Raw genomic sequence first — 20,099 nt, 5'->3', positions numbered from 1 at the left:
GTGTCCCTCCTGTGTCCCAGTGCGCTCCTTCTCCCCCCTCCTTTCGTCCCTCGATTGTGTCTGCTCTCTCCCTTAAGTGCTCGCTTTAGGGCCACACTCGCTGCCTTCAGGGCCATCCAGCTGGGCTGCTCCTTCCTGCCTTCAACTTCACAGAGATGCAGGCAGTGGCCCTTACATGCTACACATAGCTAACCCACAAGCCTTCCCTCTGACATCAGCTCTGGCATTGGAGAGAAGGCTTCCTGTTCAGTATTATGCAAGAGCCGCTGCCCACGTCCCTGTGCTGCTGAAAGCAGGAAGGAGCAGCCTAGCTGGATGGTCCTGAAGGAGGTAACTGGGATCCCTGCTGACCCAGAAGGCTTCCTTCTGACATCAGTTCTGACAATGGAGGGAAGCCTTAAAGACCAGCTTTGGCGGAGGGGAGAATGCAGCTGGAGGGCAGGAAGGGAGAGCATGGGATCTCCAGTGGTGGCAGCAGGGTCTATTAAGGAGGAAGGGGGACAGGAGACCCGCACAGTGCCACGCACCCCCAACAGGTGTCTCGGGGGTAAGCGTACCGCATGTTGCCAATGATTCTGCCTAGAAGATTAAAAACAATTTTTAAATACTGTATAAATATAAAATAACCTAAATATCTCCAAAGTCAATCAAAATAAATGCTTTTAATTAGGGTTACCACCTCCCCTAGGTTAACTAAACATGCTAATTCAGATCTTCTTTCATCTCGCATGGAGCAAAATCAGCCTGTTTGACCTGGGGGAGGTGGCAATCCTTTTTTTCACTTATCTATTTCTAATTAACGGTCAGCTGGCCTGCTCTAATCTGTAGATATCTCTTTCCTCCTCTCCAAGCTCAAGGATCAGGTGTTCAATCCTCAAGCCCTGCAAATAGGCCAGGTTTTCAGGATATCCCTACTGAAAATGCATGCATAGATTTTCATACAATGGAGGTAATATCCATGCATATCTGTCTCAGGCACTTTCAGTATGAATATCCTAAAAACTTGGACTGTTTGCAGCACTCCTACCTCCCTGCAAGCCTGTAGCCCCCTTTACAGGTAAGTAACTTTGCTTTAGTGTCTATATTATAGAATTTGTTCATTTCAGCAGGACCACTGAATATGCAGTCCTAAACTTAAACATTTAAGTTATTCATTCAAAGTAGTATAACTAGTTATGGTCCTATTTAGACAGATAAACTTGGTAGTAAACTGAGAAATGCTGTTATCTGGTTTGCCCCTGGTACGTAGGGAGAGTGTAGTGCAGTGGTTAAAGCTACCGCCTCAGCCCCCTGAGGTTGTGGGGTCAAACCCATGCTGCTTCTTGTGACTCTGGGCAAGTCACTTAATCCCTCCGTTGCCCCAGGTACATTAGATATATGTGAGCCTGTTGGGACAGAGAGGGAAAAACTGCTTGAGTACCTGAATAAACACATGTAAACCGTTCTGAGATCCCCTGGGAGAACGGTATAGAAAGTTGAATAAAAAAAAAAGTTGAAGCTCTGCCCCAAATGCATCTGATCTCACCTTCAGAGTGTGATTGCTTTAATCTAGAATGTAACAAGCCATTTCTCAGACTTGTTTTGTTTTCTGTTGTACATAATATATTCCTTTGTATTCTATCCCTAATCAGAATGCAGAATCCTAAACTATAATTTTACATGGTTTCTGGATGAGCAAATGCCAATGATTTACATCCTGATTGGTGATAGATGATGTCATGGGACATAATTATATTGTGGTAACACACCTACAGTTTTAAGCCTTTGATACAATTGTCATTTACTAGTTTTGTTTTGTTGGTGTCTGTCAGCATTGATCTTAATTCTGGGGGTGCTATCTGCCACTTAAACATATTTTATAAAGCAACATCCAACTCTACTGCTGATTAATCGTGACCTGGAGCAAATGACTTTGTTTCCCCATACCTCTACTTATCTAATTGTCTCATGGTGTAGTAACATTGCTTGGTGAAGAGAGATATTTTTATGTATTTCCAGTTTCAGAACAGCCATTAAGTTCAAGAAGTAGTGGTTCTTTATAATTTCAGTATGGACACATCAAGAGCAAGTATCACCGTATATAGCTTTAAAGGATTCCAAACTTTAATTTATGAGGCAATGCTATCGCGCTTCTCTGCGATTATTAGTTAAGCATACAGTATTCCACCATATATTCAACATACACCTCGAGCAAACTGACCAACCTGAAACCGCGGACTTCTGGTCACTGCTCTCACAACTAGGCTTTGACAAACACCCCCCGATCAAAACCCACCAAAGAGGACACCAGTTAGACCTGGTAACTCTATCCTCCAAGGAACAGACCAATCCCACTTTTTATTGGAAACAAGGCAACTGGTCAGACTCCCTTTGGTCCGATCACCGCCTATGCAGCTTCACCATTGGATGCCAACTTAAACCCCCTAAAAGCGAAAAAAACAAGAACAGTCAAAACCCACAATACCAGAGGAAAGATTGACCCAATGGAATTCTGGTCCCACTTCGAAATCAACACCAATCCAATAGAAGATACGGAACAAATCATGACCTCCTGGATACAAGATAGTACCAATATACTAAACGAGATTGCCCCCAAAAAAAACCCGCAGAATAAGAACCCCCAACCAAGAAGGCTGGTTCGATTCTGAACTGCTGCAATGCAAGAAGGACCTCAGAAAAGCCGAAAGATCATGGCAAAAAACCGGAACGCTAGAACACAGACTGGCATGGAGACAAAAATTAAAACAGTACAAAACCCTCACTAGTGAAAAAAGAAAAAAATTCTACTCCAACAAAATCGGTAATCCTAATACCAATAGCAATAACCTCTTCAGATTGGTCAATGATCTTTACAACATAGAAACCTACACAAACCTACACGAAGAAGCCACCTTAACCGCCAACACCCTGGCTGACTTCTTCAATACCAAGATCCAAAAAATAAGAACAACTCTACCAGCCAGCCCCAACCCCCTCGAGCTCTTCCCCATCCTCACAGACATGAATCCACCAAACCCAGACCCGGGAGCCAAAGTCGACCTTAGTTGGAAACAGTTCGCTATAACCGATTGGCAAACCTTCAATACTTACTATAATAAGTATACTCACTCCTACTGCCAGCTGGACACATGCCCACCAAAAATCATGAGAACGGCCCCCCCCCCATTTTAAAGCAAAAATGATGACATGGGTTAATTACCTATTATCCAAAGGTAACTTCCCATCGGAGCAGGGTCAAATAATGATCACCCCAATTTTAAAAAATGAGAAAGAACCACCAAACTCCCCTTCTAATTATAGGCCGATCGCCAGTATCCCCCTATTTACCAAAATAGCGGAAGGGCTGGTAAAAGCGGAACTTTCCGCATACCTTGAAAAATTTAACATTCTAAGTGACAACCAATCAGGATTTCGGGCGGACCACAGCACTGAAACCATCATAGCCTCCCTTCTCGACCACCTCCTCACACTCTTCAGTCAAGGCTCAAGTGCCCTGATCATACAACTCGACCTGAGCAGTGCTTTTGACCTGGTCGACCACACCATTCTCCTGGAATGCCTAGCGCACATAGGCATCTCAGACCAGGTCCTCAATTGGTTTCAGGGGTTCCTACAAAATAGAACATACAAGGTACTCAAGAATAACTCTTTCTCATACTGCTGGGACAACACCTGCGGGGTCCCACAGGGCTCCCCCCTATCCCCCATCCTATTCAACATTTACCTTGCCTCACTAGGTAAACTCCTACACAACCTAAATCTCAAATTCTTCATTTATGCAGACGATATCACAATAACCATTCCATTAACCAACTTTTCACAAGAACTACTCGACCACATCTCAAACACTCTCAACCAGATAGAACTCTGGATGCTTTCATTCAGACTGAAATTAAACCCAGACAAAACAAAATTTTTTCTAGCCTCCCCCAAAGATAAAATTAAGGAAACCACAATTCAACTAAAAGGAAAGACCTTCCCCCTTGATCCGACCATAAAAATTCTGGGAGTCACGCTGGACAAAAACTTATCTCTAGATAACCATACCGACCTCATAATTAGGAAAAGCTTCTCGGTACTTTGGAAACTCCGCACCATAAAAAAACACTTCTATGACAATGCATTCCGCCTACTTGTACAATCCTCCATCCTCAGCATCCTCGACTATTGCAATATCATCTACCTTAACGCCACTAAGAAAACTACCAGAAGACTAAAAACAGTCCAAAATACCGCGGTGCGCCTCATCTTTGGCCTAAAGAAATGGGAACATGTCACCCCTTTCTATCACCAACTACACTGGCTACCATTTGAATCTAGAATTCTTTTTAAATTTGCATGCTTCTGCTACAAATCGGTTAACGGCTCCTCCCCAAGTTACATAAACACACACTTTAACCTCTACTGCAGCAACAGGACATCACGGAGAACTCAATTGTTCGCCTTCCCTTCGCCTAAACACTGCCCTCTCAAAAGATTCCTGGATAGAACTTTTGCCTTCCAAGCAGCCAAGTCGAACCCATGGCTAGCTCAGATGATACTCGAGGCCCCCACTTACCTATCATTCAGAAAACTACTAAAAACGTACCTTTTCAGCAAACACGACCCTTAATAACCCATTCACCTCACATGACACTTACCCCACCGCTGCCCCCTTCCTCCTTCACCAATCCCTCCCTCCCCCACTCTCTACCTCCCCTACCTAGCTCGGTCAAACCTGCAATTTCTGTAATATTGATGTAAACCTGCCCTCTTTGCAGACAGTTAAGAATCGCTGTAACTTCACGGCTGACTGCGGCAAATCACTGTAATTTATCGTAATTCAGCCTGCAATTTTCTGTCAAAAATTCTTCCAATTATGCTGTAAATCTGCTTCTAATTTTGTAAACCTACTGCTAATTCTGTTGTAAATCTGCTATCCAACGCTGTAAATCTGCTTCTAATTTTGTAAATCTACCTCTAATTTTGTTGTAAATCTGCTATTCAATGCAGATCATTTGCTAATTGATGTAAACCGCCTAGAACTCACTGGGTATGGCGGTATATAAGAATAAAGAATAATAATAATAATAATAATATATTGAAATCAACTTTTGATAAGTCTTTCCAACAATGAACATAACAACAAAAGAATTGCCACTGCTGGGTCAGACCAGTGGTCAGCAGTCTGCTCACACGGCAGCCCTTAGGTCAAAGACCAGTGCCCTGAGACTAGCCTTACCTGCATATGTTCTGGTTCAGCAGGAACTTGTCTAACTTTGTCTTGAATCCCTGGAGGGTGTTTTCCCCTATAACAGCCTCCGGAAGAGCGTTCCAGTTTTCCACCACTCTCTGGGTGAAGAAGAACCTCCATACGTTTGTACGGAATCTATCCCCTTTTAACTTTAGAGAGTGCCCTCTTGTTCTCTCTGCCTTGGAGAGGGTGAACAACCTGTCTCCTCTATCTACTAAGTCTATTCCCTTCATTATCTTGAATGTTTTGATCATGTCCCTCTCAGTCTCCTCTTTTCAAGAGAGAAGAAGCCCAGCTTCTCCAATCTCTCACTGTACGGCAACTCCTCAAGCCCCTTAACCATTTTAGTCGTTCTTCATGTACAGCAACCAGTGCTGGATGCAGTATTCCAGGTGAGGGCGTACCATGGCCCAGTACAGCGGCATGATAACCTTCTCCGATCTGCTTGTGATCCCTTTCTTAATCATTACTAGCATTCTGCTCACCCTTTTTGCTGCCGCCATGCATTGCACAGACAGCTTCATTGACTTGTCAACCAGTACTCCCAAGTCTTTTTTCTGGGGGGGGGGGGGGGGTCTCTCCAAGTACTGCACCGGACATCCTGTATTCGTGTATAAGATTTTTGTTACCGATATGCATCACCTTACACTTACACAGCATACTGTTTGTCTTTTTTTATTGATTAGATTGTGAGCTCATTCAAGCAGGGACTGTCTTCTTCATGACTGTACAGCTCTATGTACGTCTGGTAGCACTCTCGAAATAATAATAGTAGTAGACTTGTACAGGAAGTCCATTTCAGGTTTATTAGAATTCATGTTTACATAAACTGAATATTCACAGGATATATGAGTATAAGTGCAAGGAATGTGCAACTGGCTGAGCATTCTCTACCCATTCCTGGTGCATTATATAGTGCTCAGACATATGTATGCCATCTTTTCACTAAGTATGGAACAATAGACGTGCTGTTGTCTGGTATTTGCAAAAAGCACTTGTTTGGACTCTTGCTATACTGTTCAGATCAGCGAGATTAGGGTTGTTATGTAGCCACATGTCATAACAGATAAAATAAGATCCATTCTTATCCTTCCAGGTATTTATATCCTTCTCAGAACTGACAAGCACAGCTCTAGGATCTGTTTAATGACATTCTTGTTGGCCACAGTAGTATTATGTGCAGACGAGCACAAACCGAAGGGCTCTCCATGCTGATGCAATGGATTAATGTGCTGAATAAGCTGCTATATTTAAACACGTATGCCACCCAAAACATTTATCATCTGAGCAGAATATACTCCTCTGTGTGTACACAGTATTACTCCTTGCCTTATTCTGTTAGATCAGTCTAGATGATTAGGGTTACACTCCCCAACCAGCAGATGAAGGCAGAGAATGCAGGCATTTCAGTGATGTCATCACCAGCATAAGGGGTTATGCAACCCAGGAACTTGCCAGTGTTTCTCTACCTCCAGCAGATGGTGCAGATGGACTGGTTCAGCTGAATGATCTATTTTCACTGGGCCTGACACCCTGGGGCACAGTTTATGGCCTGCAGCCCATGGTCAAATACTTGGCCAGAGGAGCTCTCAAGGATTGCTTTACAGACCTTTGCCCTGAGTAAACAGGAAGAGTTTTCTTTAAAATGCCCCAGTCTGCAGGCCTTCACTTGGTGAGGCAGTGGTCATCCAAGGGGAAGAAGGATCCAGGGGCCCCATGCCTCAGCCTCCAAGGCTTAGCCTGGTAGGGTCAGCTGCTGGCAGTAGTCCCCTGGAGCCGCTGTTAGGAAGGTGAATACCGCTTGGTTCTTTACCGTTTCCCCATCCTCTTCATAGTTGTCCATCTCCACCCTTCACCCTGTGTCCCCCATTTACTCCCTTCTCTCAGTGCTGGTTTCGGGAGAATTTTTTAACTTCTTAAAAGCAAAATTAAAAAATGTAGTTTTTCATTTGTGCTTGCAACCTGCTGACCTTGGCCCATATTGTTCGAGAGTCCATGCAATGCAAAAAGTAAATTTAAAAAGTGTACTACTGTTTTTGTGGCAGTAGTAGAGAGCATTTGAGGCTATTTTGCGCCAAAGTTACTCAGATGAAACATACAAGGACCTCTTGTTCTCACTATTTTAATAGTTGCTGACATCTCAAGAGGATTGGGAATGCCAAATACATTTTAGATTACTTCTACTTGGGTACCCGGAAGATGTTTGCTTAATTTTGGGGGTGCTCTGCACCCATGGTACTAACAGAGATAGCTCTTATGTCTATATTTTCCCACAGATATTCAACTGTGGAAGCTTGTGACGGTTACATGGCTACTCTCAGACTTTGTAGCAACACAACAGTGCCCCATCTCTACTAAGTTACTTTAGCAACAGTCTTCAAGCCTATATGAACCCCTCTCCCCACTCTATTCCTTCTCAGCCAGGGGAGCACCAAAGAGAGTGCAGGGTGACCTGCAGGATTGGCACTTATCTTCCCTACCCAGGTGCATCCTCCCAGGAGGCGTAAGGTTGGTTGAGAAAGAAATAGGAAGAAAGAGGACACATCTTCTGGTTCCATTTTTGGCCCTTCCTAACTCAGATTTTAAAAGAAATTATGAGGTCTGCTTAGCAATGGTTAGGGTACTGGAATATTCTGTGGTTTGGGGCAAGAGGAAAGAAAGATAGTCCATTCGAGATTCAGAGGGAGGAAGCCTCCTCAGTAGAGTTTAAGACCTAGATGAAGAAGTTGTTTTGAAGAGAGAAGTAGGTGATCTTTGCTTCTGGAACCTGGGCTCTTACTAGGACTCGGAAGCAGAGACCGTGACTTGTGGGCAGGAAGGGAGGGGGAACCTGGATTCCTGGAGGCTGATTGTTTTTTTTCTCACATTCTCCAAGTGCTTCCTGACATGTCTGCTGGTTGTGGTTTGGAAAAAAACAAAACAGAACAACCTATGTCATGTTTAGAAGGAAACACAGCATTCTGCAGTCCTCTTAGTGGAGATTTATATTGTTTCTTCCCAAACAATGATATATATATTCTGTGGTGCCAGGACTGTCTTTCAGCCTGCCCTGGATGGAACCATGGTAATCAGCTGGCAGGTAACATAATGCAGAGGTCTTGAGTATCCCTACATGGGGTCTTGCAGATTCTGGCAGGTTGTTCAACTAGTGTACTATATATTCTAAGAAGTAGGAAAGAGGTGCTAGGACCCCATGGTAGATCCTCCATTTTGCCTGTTTGGGGCTAGATCAAATCAAAGCTGTAGTGTTTGGCCATGTCTTGGGAGCCTATGCCCAAAGTGCATTGCAACAACAATCCTGTTATGTGCATGATGTTTTCTTGCCCAGGGATTGTGGTCCTTTGCAGAAGTTTTGCAACTTTTTTTTATTTATTTAAACAAAAGAGTGATTCAGCCATTGGTGCATTGCTGTTGGAAGGTTCTTCAGCTCATCCCTCACTCACCCCAGGCAGTATTGCTCAGGCAGCCCCTCTTTCCCTTAGGGAGGTGAATTTGAGTAGTGAGTTGAAGGGGATGATTTCCTCTATCTTGCAAGTGACTGCATTTGGACCATGCTTTTTGGTAGATGCTGAAAGTCTCTTCTTGGAATGGCTCTCCTCAGCTCTGGTAGTTCCTGTCTTGGATGCACAGGCTTAGTCTCTTCTATATTTCTAGTACCAGTATTCTGATTCCCTCTTGTCAGCCTTAATGTTTCTCCCTTGGGACATTTAAGCCTCATAAGGCTCATTTAAGGCTCATAAGCCTGTGCTTATGAGTGGTGTAATCTGGTCTGGCTTTTAGGATGGTAGATGTTGGGCATTTATCTTTGGGCATAATTTAGTAGGGGGGAGGGTTTACTCAGGTCTTCTGGGAAGCAAGGGATCTTATGTTCTTTACCATCAAGGACTTAAGATCTCATTCTTCATATCCAGCTTACCTGTCTCCATGTCCTCTCAGGGTCTATTCCCTCTGCAAGACTTTGAGTAAAGGTCAAGGGACTTTTGTGGGGTTTCTTGGTTTCAAATACATAGGTATCTTCCAGCTCATTCTCCTTTTGAGGAGAGCAGTATCGAGTTTGCATAGTTGACAGCCAAGCCATCATGCAGCCAAATTTGATTTTAGTTGAAGAGCAGTGAATGATCCTGGCATTGCATGGGTCTGGTTTTGATCTCTGAGCAATATAGGATATCCCTGAATCAAAGACTGGGTTGCTTGAAGGGTCTTAGGTCCCTTGTGCTTATGGTCTGGCCCTTCTAGGCTCTGGTCTTTGGTCCAGGATCCCAATCAATGGTTAATTTGAAGCCTTGTTTAGGCTTAGTTTAATTGACTTTTATTTATCCTTGTAGGTTAGCTGAAGGCTCTGGTTATGGCAAGCAGCTGTTTTCCTTGTGGTTTGTGAGCAGAGGGGCTGGATTGAGTTGTGCAGCCTTCCAGACTTGTACCGCTTCTTAATAGGGATTCCCTGGTCCTTTCCTCCCATGACAAGTCTATAGCTGGGCTTTAGGGGCATGGATGAGACACTTGCCTGATTAAGAGCCCTAGATCCTGCTTGATGTTGTGTTTGGGAGCCATTTTAGTTCTGCTTGGAGGTCTTCAGTTTTATGACTTCCTCCATTCAATTCTGTGGACTGTCTAATGAATTTGGTAACGCTGTGACAAGAGTTTCTTCTCCTTGTCTGAGGTGGTGTTTTGCTGATTCCTTGCATTTGCAAGTGCAAAGTCATTGGTTTCATGTTTCCCCTCAGTGCTCAGGCCATATATAATCAACCTTTTGGGTGCTTGTTTGCTTTAACAAGCATGTTCATGTTCTTTTTCATGAAACCCTAGGACATTGCTCTTCATTATGCAGTTCCGATTTGTTATGACTTTAGGTGTGGCCCTCTGATTCTTTCCCCATATTTATTCTCTCCACACTTTGTCCTGAGACTTTTTACTAGCATTATATCTATAACAGCTATGACATATAGCTCTCAATCTGTCTCAACCGTGTACTTCCCAGCCTTTCTTATAAAACTAAAAAATTCAGAGCATCGTATAATTCAAACTCACTAAAGAGTCTTGTGGTTCAGGAAGAAAATAGAATAACTATTTAGAGGGAATTTAAAAAAACTGGAGTGAGGAACAGCTTGAAGGAGTTGAGGATAAAGACTAGGATGGGAATGGGAACTGAAGATTTTTTGCCAAAGTGGCCCCCACTGGAAAAATAACGAAGATCACTGGCATAACAGAAACTAGGGTCCTACTTTGTATGGGATGGATGAGGGATTCATCCATATGCCCTGCTTCATGGTAGATTAGTTTGTAGCCCCAGCTCTGCCTGGAATGTGCTAGTATAGGGCTGTGGCTTGGGTACCTGGCTGATTAGCATTTCCTGGTCTTCCCTTTGGCGTAGCTTGTGCAGGGTGGGTTTCCAGGGGATGTTTGTCTTCCTCTCATCCTGAGTCTGTGAGCTTTGCTATATCTCACTCATCTTGACTGGTCTAACAGAATGATAAAGAAAGTGGAATTTGTTCTTACCTGTAAATATTCTTTCTTTGAATCCTGCTAGAGCAGTCCAGAATCCTCCCAGCAGACTTTAGTTAGAAATATTTAAAGAAACTTAGGGACCGTTAGACGCTTATATTAAATCTCTTTAAAACTATATTTTCTCAGTATGGAACCCTTTCAAATCTGGTCTCGGTGAAATCCTTCATCCACATCCAGGACATAGGGAGAGTGGGGGAAGGGTTACTTGAGGGGGAGTGTCTAAGAATAGATATGTAGTACCTTAGAGGGGCATAATCGAAAGGGACGTCTAAGTTGGTTTACATCCATCTCGCAAGTCATCCAAAGTTAAAAAGAGCCTAAGACACATTTTTGAAAGAGACATCCAACTTTTTTTTACTTTCGAAAATCGTCTAATTACGGTATACGTCCTGCCGATCTGATCGTCCATCTTTATACCACATTTCCGTCCAAGTCTAAAATGCCTAGAACAAGCTTTGTTGGACGTTAGAGGGGTCTGCAAAGTGATGGACTGCACACCCAGACATGCCACCTAAATAGTGGGGTACCTTACAGGGCACTGCTGTGAACTTCACAAAAAGGGTGCCATGGCTTCTCCTCACTACAGCTCCCTTGTAGGTCACGGTGAGCCCCCCAAACCACCTCAGAATCCCCTAGACCCACTTATCTACCAGTAGCCCTTATGGCTTCAGGAGCCGCTTATATGCCAGTAAAAAAAGGGTTTTGGGGGTGTATAGGGGAGTGCACATGTTTAAGTATCAGTGCAGTCATTACAGGGGCTTATGGGCAAGGGTCCTCTTCTCAATGGGTCCCTAACCCACCCCCAAGATGACTTAAGCTGCCTCTGGGCTGGACGACTAGGCGTCGAGGCGGCCAGGTGACGATGGTCTGGAGGCTAAAATTTAAAGTTGTGAATAAAATTTTTATGGGGGTGGGGGGGTTGGTGATCACTGGGGTAGTATGTGGGGGTCTGTGTTATGTGTTTGAAGTGCTTATCTGGTGAGTTTAGGTGGGCTTTTGTGACTTAGACCATGTATTTGTGACTAAGACCATGTTCTACATGGTCTAAGTCACAACGTCCGAGTTCCGTCTAAACTCTGTTGTAAAACTATGAAGGCCTAGGTCGTTTAGAAATACATCCAAAACCCGTTTTTATTTTCGGTGCTTGGACGTTTTTGAGAAATGTTCGTCCAAGTGCCGACTTAGGCCGGTTTTTGGACATTTTTCTCTTTCGATTATGAGCCCTTTAGTGTTTTCTGATGTTACTATTTGTATGTAGTTCTTCTTACACTGTATATCAATTTATTTTTGTATTATAAATCTAATAAAACAGTTTTAAAAATGAGAAATATTTCTTCTTGGTATCACCGGGCATTGGAGGGAATGCCTTAGAGGTCAGGAAGCCTGGGGTCTGGAGTGTTTGTTTTTTGTTTTTTTCTTTTTCTTCAATAATTCATTTTCATAGTCTATGTTGGTAGGCTATAGTAATTGGTCCATTCTATTGACACATACAGCCTCTTTTACAAAGCCTAGCGGCAACAGCCCCGAAGCCCTTTAAATCTCTATGGATTTTGGGTCCGTTAGTGCAGCGCAGTTTTGTAAAAGAGGCCAATAATGTTTATCCTTAACAAGGATTACTATTGTTATGACATAATGTTGGCCCTTAATTTGGATCCATACTGTGGATCCAGGATGTTGTTCCTTAATTGTATCTACAAGAGATTCCTCGATAGAACATTATCATTCCAAGCAGGCAAATGGAATAAATGTTTAACCAACTTTATCTAAAACGCTCTTTCTTACCAAACTTTTAGGAAATCAATCAAAACTTATCTCTTTGACAGATTTCTCTGACTCCATTTCTACCATGATGTACTTCTAAAACACTTCCAGGAAAAATTGATTAATCTTACCATCCTATATAATAAAACCGTAGCCGCGCATGCGCACTCCTACTTGCGTGTTCCATTTTCCCTGATCCGTGAGAAGTAGGTCCGTGGCCGCAGGAGTGCGCATGCGCGAGTCCCCAGCCCCTACCTACACTTGCAGGACTGGCCACCAGCGCTGGACTCCCTGCTCTCCACACGATCGGTAAGGCTCACTTACTCCCTTGCCGCCCCCCCCTTCCCTTTCCACAATCCGACCGGCTCACTTAGTCCCTTCCCGCGGTCCCAACTCCAAACCTGCGACTCCAGCAGCGTCTGCAGCACTCTACACACGCTGCTTCTGGCCTTCTACTGCCCTGATTTACTCTGGCACGCCCTGATGACATCATCAGAGATGCGGCAGAGCAAATTAGGGCAGTAGAAGGCCCCGAAGCAGCATGTGTAGAGTGCTGCAGATTCTGCTGGAGTCGCAGGTTTGTCGGGACCGCGGGAAGGGGGGGCGGAAAGGGACCAAGGGAGCCGGCCAGACCGCGGGAAGGGAAAAGGGGGGTTTGGGAAAACACTGCTGCTGCACAGGGAAGTAGTGTGGGGGGAGGGAATGCTGCTGTGGTTGCTGCACAGGGAAGTAGGGGGAGAGAAATGCTGCTGCATAGGAGGCAGGAAGAGAGACAGACAGATAGATAGAAAGAAAAGAAAAAAGACACGGGGGAAGGGAGAGACACAGAAAGACAGACAGACAAAGGAGGCCAGGGAGAGAGATAGACAGAAAGAAAGACAGCGGGAGGGAGAGAGAGACAGAAATAAGGAAAGACAGACAGGCTAAAATATTAATGTTAATATAATTTTGAAAGTTCTTTGTACTGTCGCTGTCTATATACTTTCTCTTCCTCTGTAAACCGCTCTGAACTGTTTGTGGTATTGCAGTATATAAAAATAAAGTTATTATTATTATTAATTGGACTCCATGTTATTAACTCCTAATGTTGGTCAAAGAGGTTGATTCACCTTCACTCCTCACAGTCTATAACACAGGACTATTTGCATGCACTGCTTTCATTGTATGCTAATAGATCTCATGCATATTCATTGGGGAAATCTTAAAACCCGACTGGATTGTGGCCCTCGAGGAGGGACTAGGATACCCCTGGTCTACAATATTGATCCATATGTTTGTTCTGTGATGCCTTTTGAGTGGTCACTTCTGCTCTGGCAAGCTTCTGGGCTGCACCACCTCTTAGCTAGTGATGACATCACTGCAGTGTCAGTGTTCTCTGCTTCCATCTGCTGGTCGGAGGGCATAACCCCATTCATGTGAACTTGTTTAGCAGAACTCAAGGAAAATAAATTTACAATAAGAACAAAATTCATCTTCAGAACTGCTAGGGAAAAGTTGATAATTCACAGGTTTGATATCAGAATATAACATTATATCTGTCTGCAATTACAGAGGAGAATATTGGTCAGGATGATTGCTTTTCAATAGAGCTACCTTGTGTTAAGGAATAGAAGTACCAAAAGTATATTGTTAATTATGTCCTTTAGATGAAAGAAAATATATAGTTCAACTCCCTTTATACCAGCCACATTTAGGCCATTATTTGTGACTATTCAGAGAAAATTAAAAAAGAGTTAGATGACAGCAGCCAAATAAATATCTTCCTGACAGAAGTTGAATCAATACTTGTACATCGGGAAGAGGCAGCTCGTTCCCCCCCCCCCAAAAAAAAAAGGAAATTTGGAATTTCTGGGGGGTTTTGGACTAACACAATGCATTTTATGGTAACCCTTCTTCAGAAATAAGCAAATGTTGACAAATATCAGTATATATAAGGAAAACATGAAAGCATTTTTGATATGTTTTCTTGTCCAGGATGTGAATGAAGATCCAGGAGAAGATGTGGCGCTGCTTGCTGTCAGTTTTGAGGACATGGAGGCCACTCAGGTGTTTTCTAAGCTACATCTGTCTCCTCGTACTGAACAGTAAGTAACTCTGAGACACTTTTCAATACAGTGAGGCTGCAATCACAGCCCACCATAAATAGTCTCTCCACTAGTGCTTCAGAAGGCTAATATCTTAGGCACAGTTGTTCTGAGAGACACTTCTTTCTATTTCTCTTGTGGTGTGCTGTGTGCAGTGTGGCATATTAAGGTTTCATTTGTGTACAATAGTTTGTGGTTTTATATTTGAAAATAGTTTTTTTTTCTGTTTTCTTCATATGTGACAAGTTTCAAGTTTCAAGTTTATTATATTGTTTGATTAAACGCTTTTAAAATTTCAAAGCGTTTTACATAAATAAAATAAAGTGGACTTACTTATACAATTACTATTCATATAAACATACTGGGAAACAAATTTAGACAAGAAGACAGCTGATAACAATGGGAAGGTGGGGAAGAAATACAATATTTATTTAAAGATTACATAAAAGGGAAACACATTGGGGAGATAAGGGCAAAAATGAGAAACCGAAAGGAAGTCTAAAAAAATGAGAAATTGTAATCTGTCAATTAAAAGCTTCTTTAAAAAGAAGACATTTAAGGTTCTTTTTAAATATTTTTAAATCCTGTTCTAATCTTAAATATAAAGGAAGAGAGTTCCATAACATTGGTGCCGTAACGGAAAAAATTGAAGCACGGCGGGTTCCAATAATTTTTAGAGAGGGGACATTTAATGTACATTGTGAAGATGATCTGAGAGTTCTAGATGAACTGTATGGGATCAAGAGCCTATCTATGAAAGCAGGAGTATTGGATTTTAATGTCTTGAAAACTAAAAGAGCTATTTTGAAAGTAATCCTATAAGATATTGGCAACCAATGAGCATTTTGAAGTAAGGGTGTGACGTGATCAAATTTTTTGGAACCTGAGATTATCTTTATTGCAGTATTTTGAACGAGTTGAAGACGCCTTATATCCTTTTGGTAAACCCCTTTTAATAATGAGTTGCAATAATCCAATTTTGAGATAATTAATGAGTGGATCAGTGTATTAAGAGAAAATGAATCAAGAAGGGGAGCAAGTGAACGGATCATTCTTAATCTGTAAAAACAGTTTTTAACCGTTGCACTGATATGTCCTCGAAAAGTAAGATTGTTATCTATTAAAACCCCCAAGATTTTTGTATTAATGGACTGAATGAGGGGTTTATTATCAATTATAATTGGACTTGTAAGTTGAACTCCATCTTTCTCTGAAAAAAGTACAGTTGTGGTTTTATTAATACTTAAGGAAAGTTGATTATTGTTTAACCATTCATGAATTTTTGCTAACTTCTTATTGATTTCTGTTATGTCTTGCAAACTATTGGGGTCAATGGTGTGCAGGAGTTGGAAGTCATCTGCATAGGCATATACTGTGAAGCCTATGGATTGACATAGTGTTAATAATGGGGCCAAATAAATATTAAACAATAAAGGTGAAAGTATGGACCCTTGTGGTATTCCATAATTATTTTTTTGATTAGGCTTAGAAAAGGAATTTTTAAAGAAAACATTGGAAGATCTATCTGTAAAGTAAGAACGGAACCATTCGTATACTTGATCTGTGAGACCTATAGAGGAAAGTCGATGAAGTAATAGACAATGATCAATTGTATCGAATGCAGCAGCTAAGTCAAGGGATATGAGAATAACAGATTTATGTTGATCCAGAAAATAGTGAATAGTTGTAACCAGGCCTAATAATGAATGTTCAGTCGAATGATTTTTACGAAATCCTGTTTGATTAGGGTGTAGTACCTGAGTTTTGTCGATGAATTCTGATAATTGTTGAAATACTACTTTTTCAGTGATTTTGGCTAAGAATGGAAGACTCGAGATTGGACGATAGTTAGAGCAGTCGGACAAACTGGTTTTGGTATCCTTGATAATAGGAAGTAGAACAGAATGCTTCCAATCCGTTGGAACTGATGAGGTGGACAGACTTGTATGTATAATTTGAAGAATAGCTGGACCAAATACAGAGAAGTAACGTTTGAGAAGAAAAGGTGGAAAGGGTTCAGATATAGACCCTTTAAGTTTTAGACCTTGAAAAAGCTGTTTTATTTCTGTTAAAGATGGAAGGGTAAAGTTGGAACAAGTGGCATGTAGGGACCTGGTTTTTAATTTTTGATCTTCGTCTAAATCTAAATCTAAATTATCCGTGAAATCTTTGGGTGAAGATGCACTGGCATTATTGGTTATGTTTGCTCTTATTGATAATATTTTGTTATAAAAAAAGTTGGCTAAACCGTTAGCAGAGGGGGTATCAGTTGAGGAAATAATAGGTTTGTGTTTAAAAATTGTAAGTTGTTTTAACATTTTAAAAAGCGCTGAGGAGTTCTTTGTCATTGAGATTTTTTGCGTGTAATATTGTTTTTTTGTTTTATTGATCATTTCACGGTAATGATATGACTGTTGTTTATAAGTGTCTTGATTGATTTGAGTTGGATTTTTACGCCATTTACGTTCACTTGATCGTAGCTGTCGTTTTAATAAAGCAAGAGAAGAATTGTACCAAGGGTTTTTCTGCTTCTTGGGAGTGATAGTTAGCAATTTTATAGGAGCTATTTTGTCAAGAAGTGATTGACAATTATTATTCCACAGTGTTCTGGTGGGGATAGAAATCCAGAAACTTTGGTTGGTGTCGTGGCCCAAAGTAGAAAGATATTTGTCAGCTCTCCTTCAGCTTTTTTGGACTCAAAACAGCCCCAACTGAAAAATTAGTGATTATTTATGGCATGATCCCTGACAAACACTCACATACCCAAATTTCTAATCTCGGTTTATATTCAAGTCAACCTTTTTCCTCCATTATTAGGGGGAAAAAGGTTACCTTGGTTTATATTCAGATCAGTTTATATTTGAGTATATACAGTAACATATTATTTTTTACATTGTTTTGGAGTGACATATGACAAGTGTAGAAACGGACCCCGTTCGTGTAAATCAAGTTTTCTTGAAAGTTGTTCCTATGATATGTGCTGCTACATTCTTTGCATTGATATCTGAACTGGATAGTTGCCATTGTTCCAGGAGCGATGCACTAGTGATCATACCATCATCCAGTAGCCATATACTGCAGATATAGCTATTTTCAATAAATAGAGATGAATGGAATACTAGGCCCTAATGCATATCTGGCTGTGTAGCCTACTATATCTTAATTGAAGGAGGGAAGAGTGTCCTAGAGGTTAGAGCTATAGCCTCAGCACCTTGAGGTTGTGGGTTTGAGCTCAGAACTGCTCATTTGTAATCCTGGGCAAGTCACTTAATCCTCCATTGCCCCAGGTATGTTAGGTAGATTGTGAGCCCACCGGGACAGATAGGGGAAAATGCTCGAATACCTGAATGTAAAAAAAATGCTTAGGGCTCCTTTTATCAAGGTGCGCTATGGGGGTTAGCGCGTCGGACATTTCATCATGCGCTAACCCCCCACGGCACACCAAGAAACTAATGCCTTGTCAATGGAGGCGTTAGCGACTAGCGCGGCAGGCGGTTGAACACGCGGTATTCCACGCGTTAACCACCTACCGCAGCTTGATAAAAGGAGCCCTTAGATAACTTCCATTGATAGGTAATATGTAAATATTATATTAGAAAAGACAGAAATTAGCAGTAGTATATTACTATGAATACTTCACTAGTACAAGTAATATATTACTTTTAAAAGTAAAGAGCAATTATTACTTCCATACAAAAGTAATGAGTAAATGTAATATTACATTTTTCAGTGATGAGTAATACGTCTAGTTACTTTATAGTGATACCTGTCTGATTTTTTTGCATTATTAGGCCCTTATTAGCTTGCTTTCGGTTTTTGGCAAACTTCCTTTTGAGTAAAATTGCATGAGGTGATAGATAGCTGGACCGTTGACATTTAAATGCTCTGTTTGTCAATTTTTTTTTAAATTTATTAACGGCCTCTTTTATAAAGCCGCGCTAGCGGCCCCAAAGCCCATAGAAATTTAAAGGGCTTCGGGGATGTTGCCGCGCAGCATCCACTTGTGCGGCTTTGTAAAAGAGGCCGTAAGTGATAAAGATAACTTAATTTATGTTAGATGCAAGTTTTGTCTGGTAAGCCACAAACCTGAGTGTGATGAAGTAGCATCAGTGCCAGCAAAGAAATAAAATCTTGTTCAATAAACTGTTCATTTTAACCAAACAGCATGATGTAAATTTTCTGAGTGAGGATTGCTGTATCATGAATCTACTAGCAGCTGCTCTGGACATTTTATAAACTGAAGCTAAATGTTTGGGCTTTTTGCTGCCCACTTTGGTCAGGTTGAAAACAAAACTGACTAAAGGTACAGACCTTAAATATGCCTCACCTCTAGTTTATACACTTCAGTGTGGGCTCAATGAGCATTTTGGTCATTATCCTGAATGCAGAGATTTGATTCTGGCTGCCACAGTTTTGTCTTCATTGGGTGGAAGGCAATGAAATAAAGGTGAAATACAAAACTTATTTTCAAGTCAATGAAGCTATCATCAAAACAAACTGCACCAGCTTTATCCAGTAGTGCCTGTGGTGATGAAGATTACTTCTTTTGTTTTCAGATTGTTGATGGCAGTGACAGAAGTGATGCTGCTGCTGAATTGGACCTATTTCTAAATGACATATCTCATGAAGTAATCAATGTATCATAGTTTCCTCATATCAAGGCACTGATTTTTTTTAAGTATAACAGATTTGCCTTCAAGTGCTTTTCAGCATGGGTAGACAAATATGACTCCAAGAAGATGCTGAATGACAAACATGTTGAAATGCAATTGTTCCTTCACTATAATGGGAGCGGTATAGTTAAAGCATTAACTGTCATTGGACATATTTCTAAATGACACTTCAAACCTGGAACTCTTTGATCAACCATTCTGATTGAACAAGTTTTTGTTTCTTTTCTGACATTGATACCAGAAGAAGACAATTCTTATATTTGAGGGCTTGAGTATTTTCTGTTTAGATGTTTTCTTTGATAATGGATGAATTTTCAGTTGCTAGCATCAATGTAATGTCCAAACAATTATTTGTATCCAAGAATTTAAAATTAGCTAAAAGTAGCATACAGTCCATTCTTGTTATTTGCGGTAGTACAGTTCCCGAACCATGAAATCACAAATAATGAAATGTTGAATCTAAGGGAAAATAGACATTAGGTTCCAGCAGTACACATTGCATCTCAAAACCACGGAAAGTGAACAGTGAATTCTACATGGGGAAGATTGCACTGTATAATATGGTTTTGGTACCACAGTGGCTTTATGTCTTTCAGATATTACCAATACTCCTTTCTACTAAACATGATAAGGAGTTGAGTACATGTCTTCGTTGTTATTTGTGGAATGGGAAGAAGGCGAGATTATCCCTGCCTGCTTTGCAAAGACCTAGGGACTAGGGTAGACTGGGACTGCGCAGCTTGAAGATGTTGTCCCTGGCCTGTCAGATGAGACATCTTAACAACTGGTTTCGGGGAACGGGTCATTTTTCTGCTACAAGCCAAGAATTGTTTCTCTGTGGAC

General features: G+C 41.4%; 1 protein-coding gene across 5 annotated transcripts in view; it reads left to right on the top strand.

Annotated features, from left to right (window-relative positions):
* BABAM2 (BRISC and BRCA1 A complex member 2) overlaps positions 1-20,099 on the top strand; it is a 467,557-nt gene that overhangs the window by 196,569 nt on the left and 250,889 nt on the right. For all 5 annotated transcript variants that reach the window (XM_033939322.1, XM_033939323.1, XM_033939325.1 and 2 more), the window contains one exon: positions 14,474-14,583. In XM_033939322.1, coding sequence (XP_033795213.1) covers positions 14,474-14,583 — 110 coding nt within the window. The remainder of the gene's footprint in view (positions 1-14,473; positions 14,584-20,099) is intronic.

The sequence above is a fragment of the Geotrypetes seraphini genome, chromosome 3 (genome assembly GCF_902459505.1).
Source record: "Geotrypetes seraphini chromosome 3, aGeoSer1.1, whole genome shotgun sequence".
NCBI classification, from domain to species: Eukaryota; Metazoa; Chordata; class Amphibia; order Gymnophiona; family Dermophiidae; genus Geotrypetes; species Geotrypetes seraphini.
This window is presented reverse-complemented; position numbering and strand designations above follow the sequence as displayed.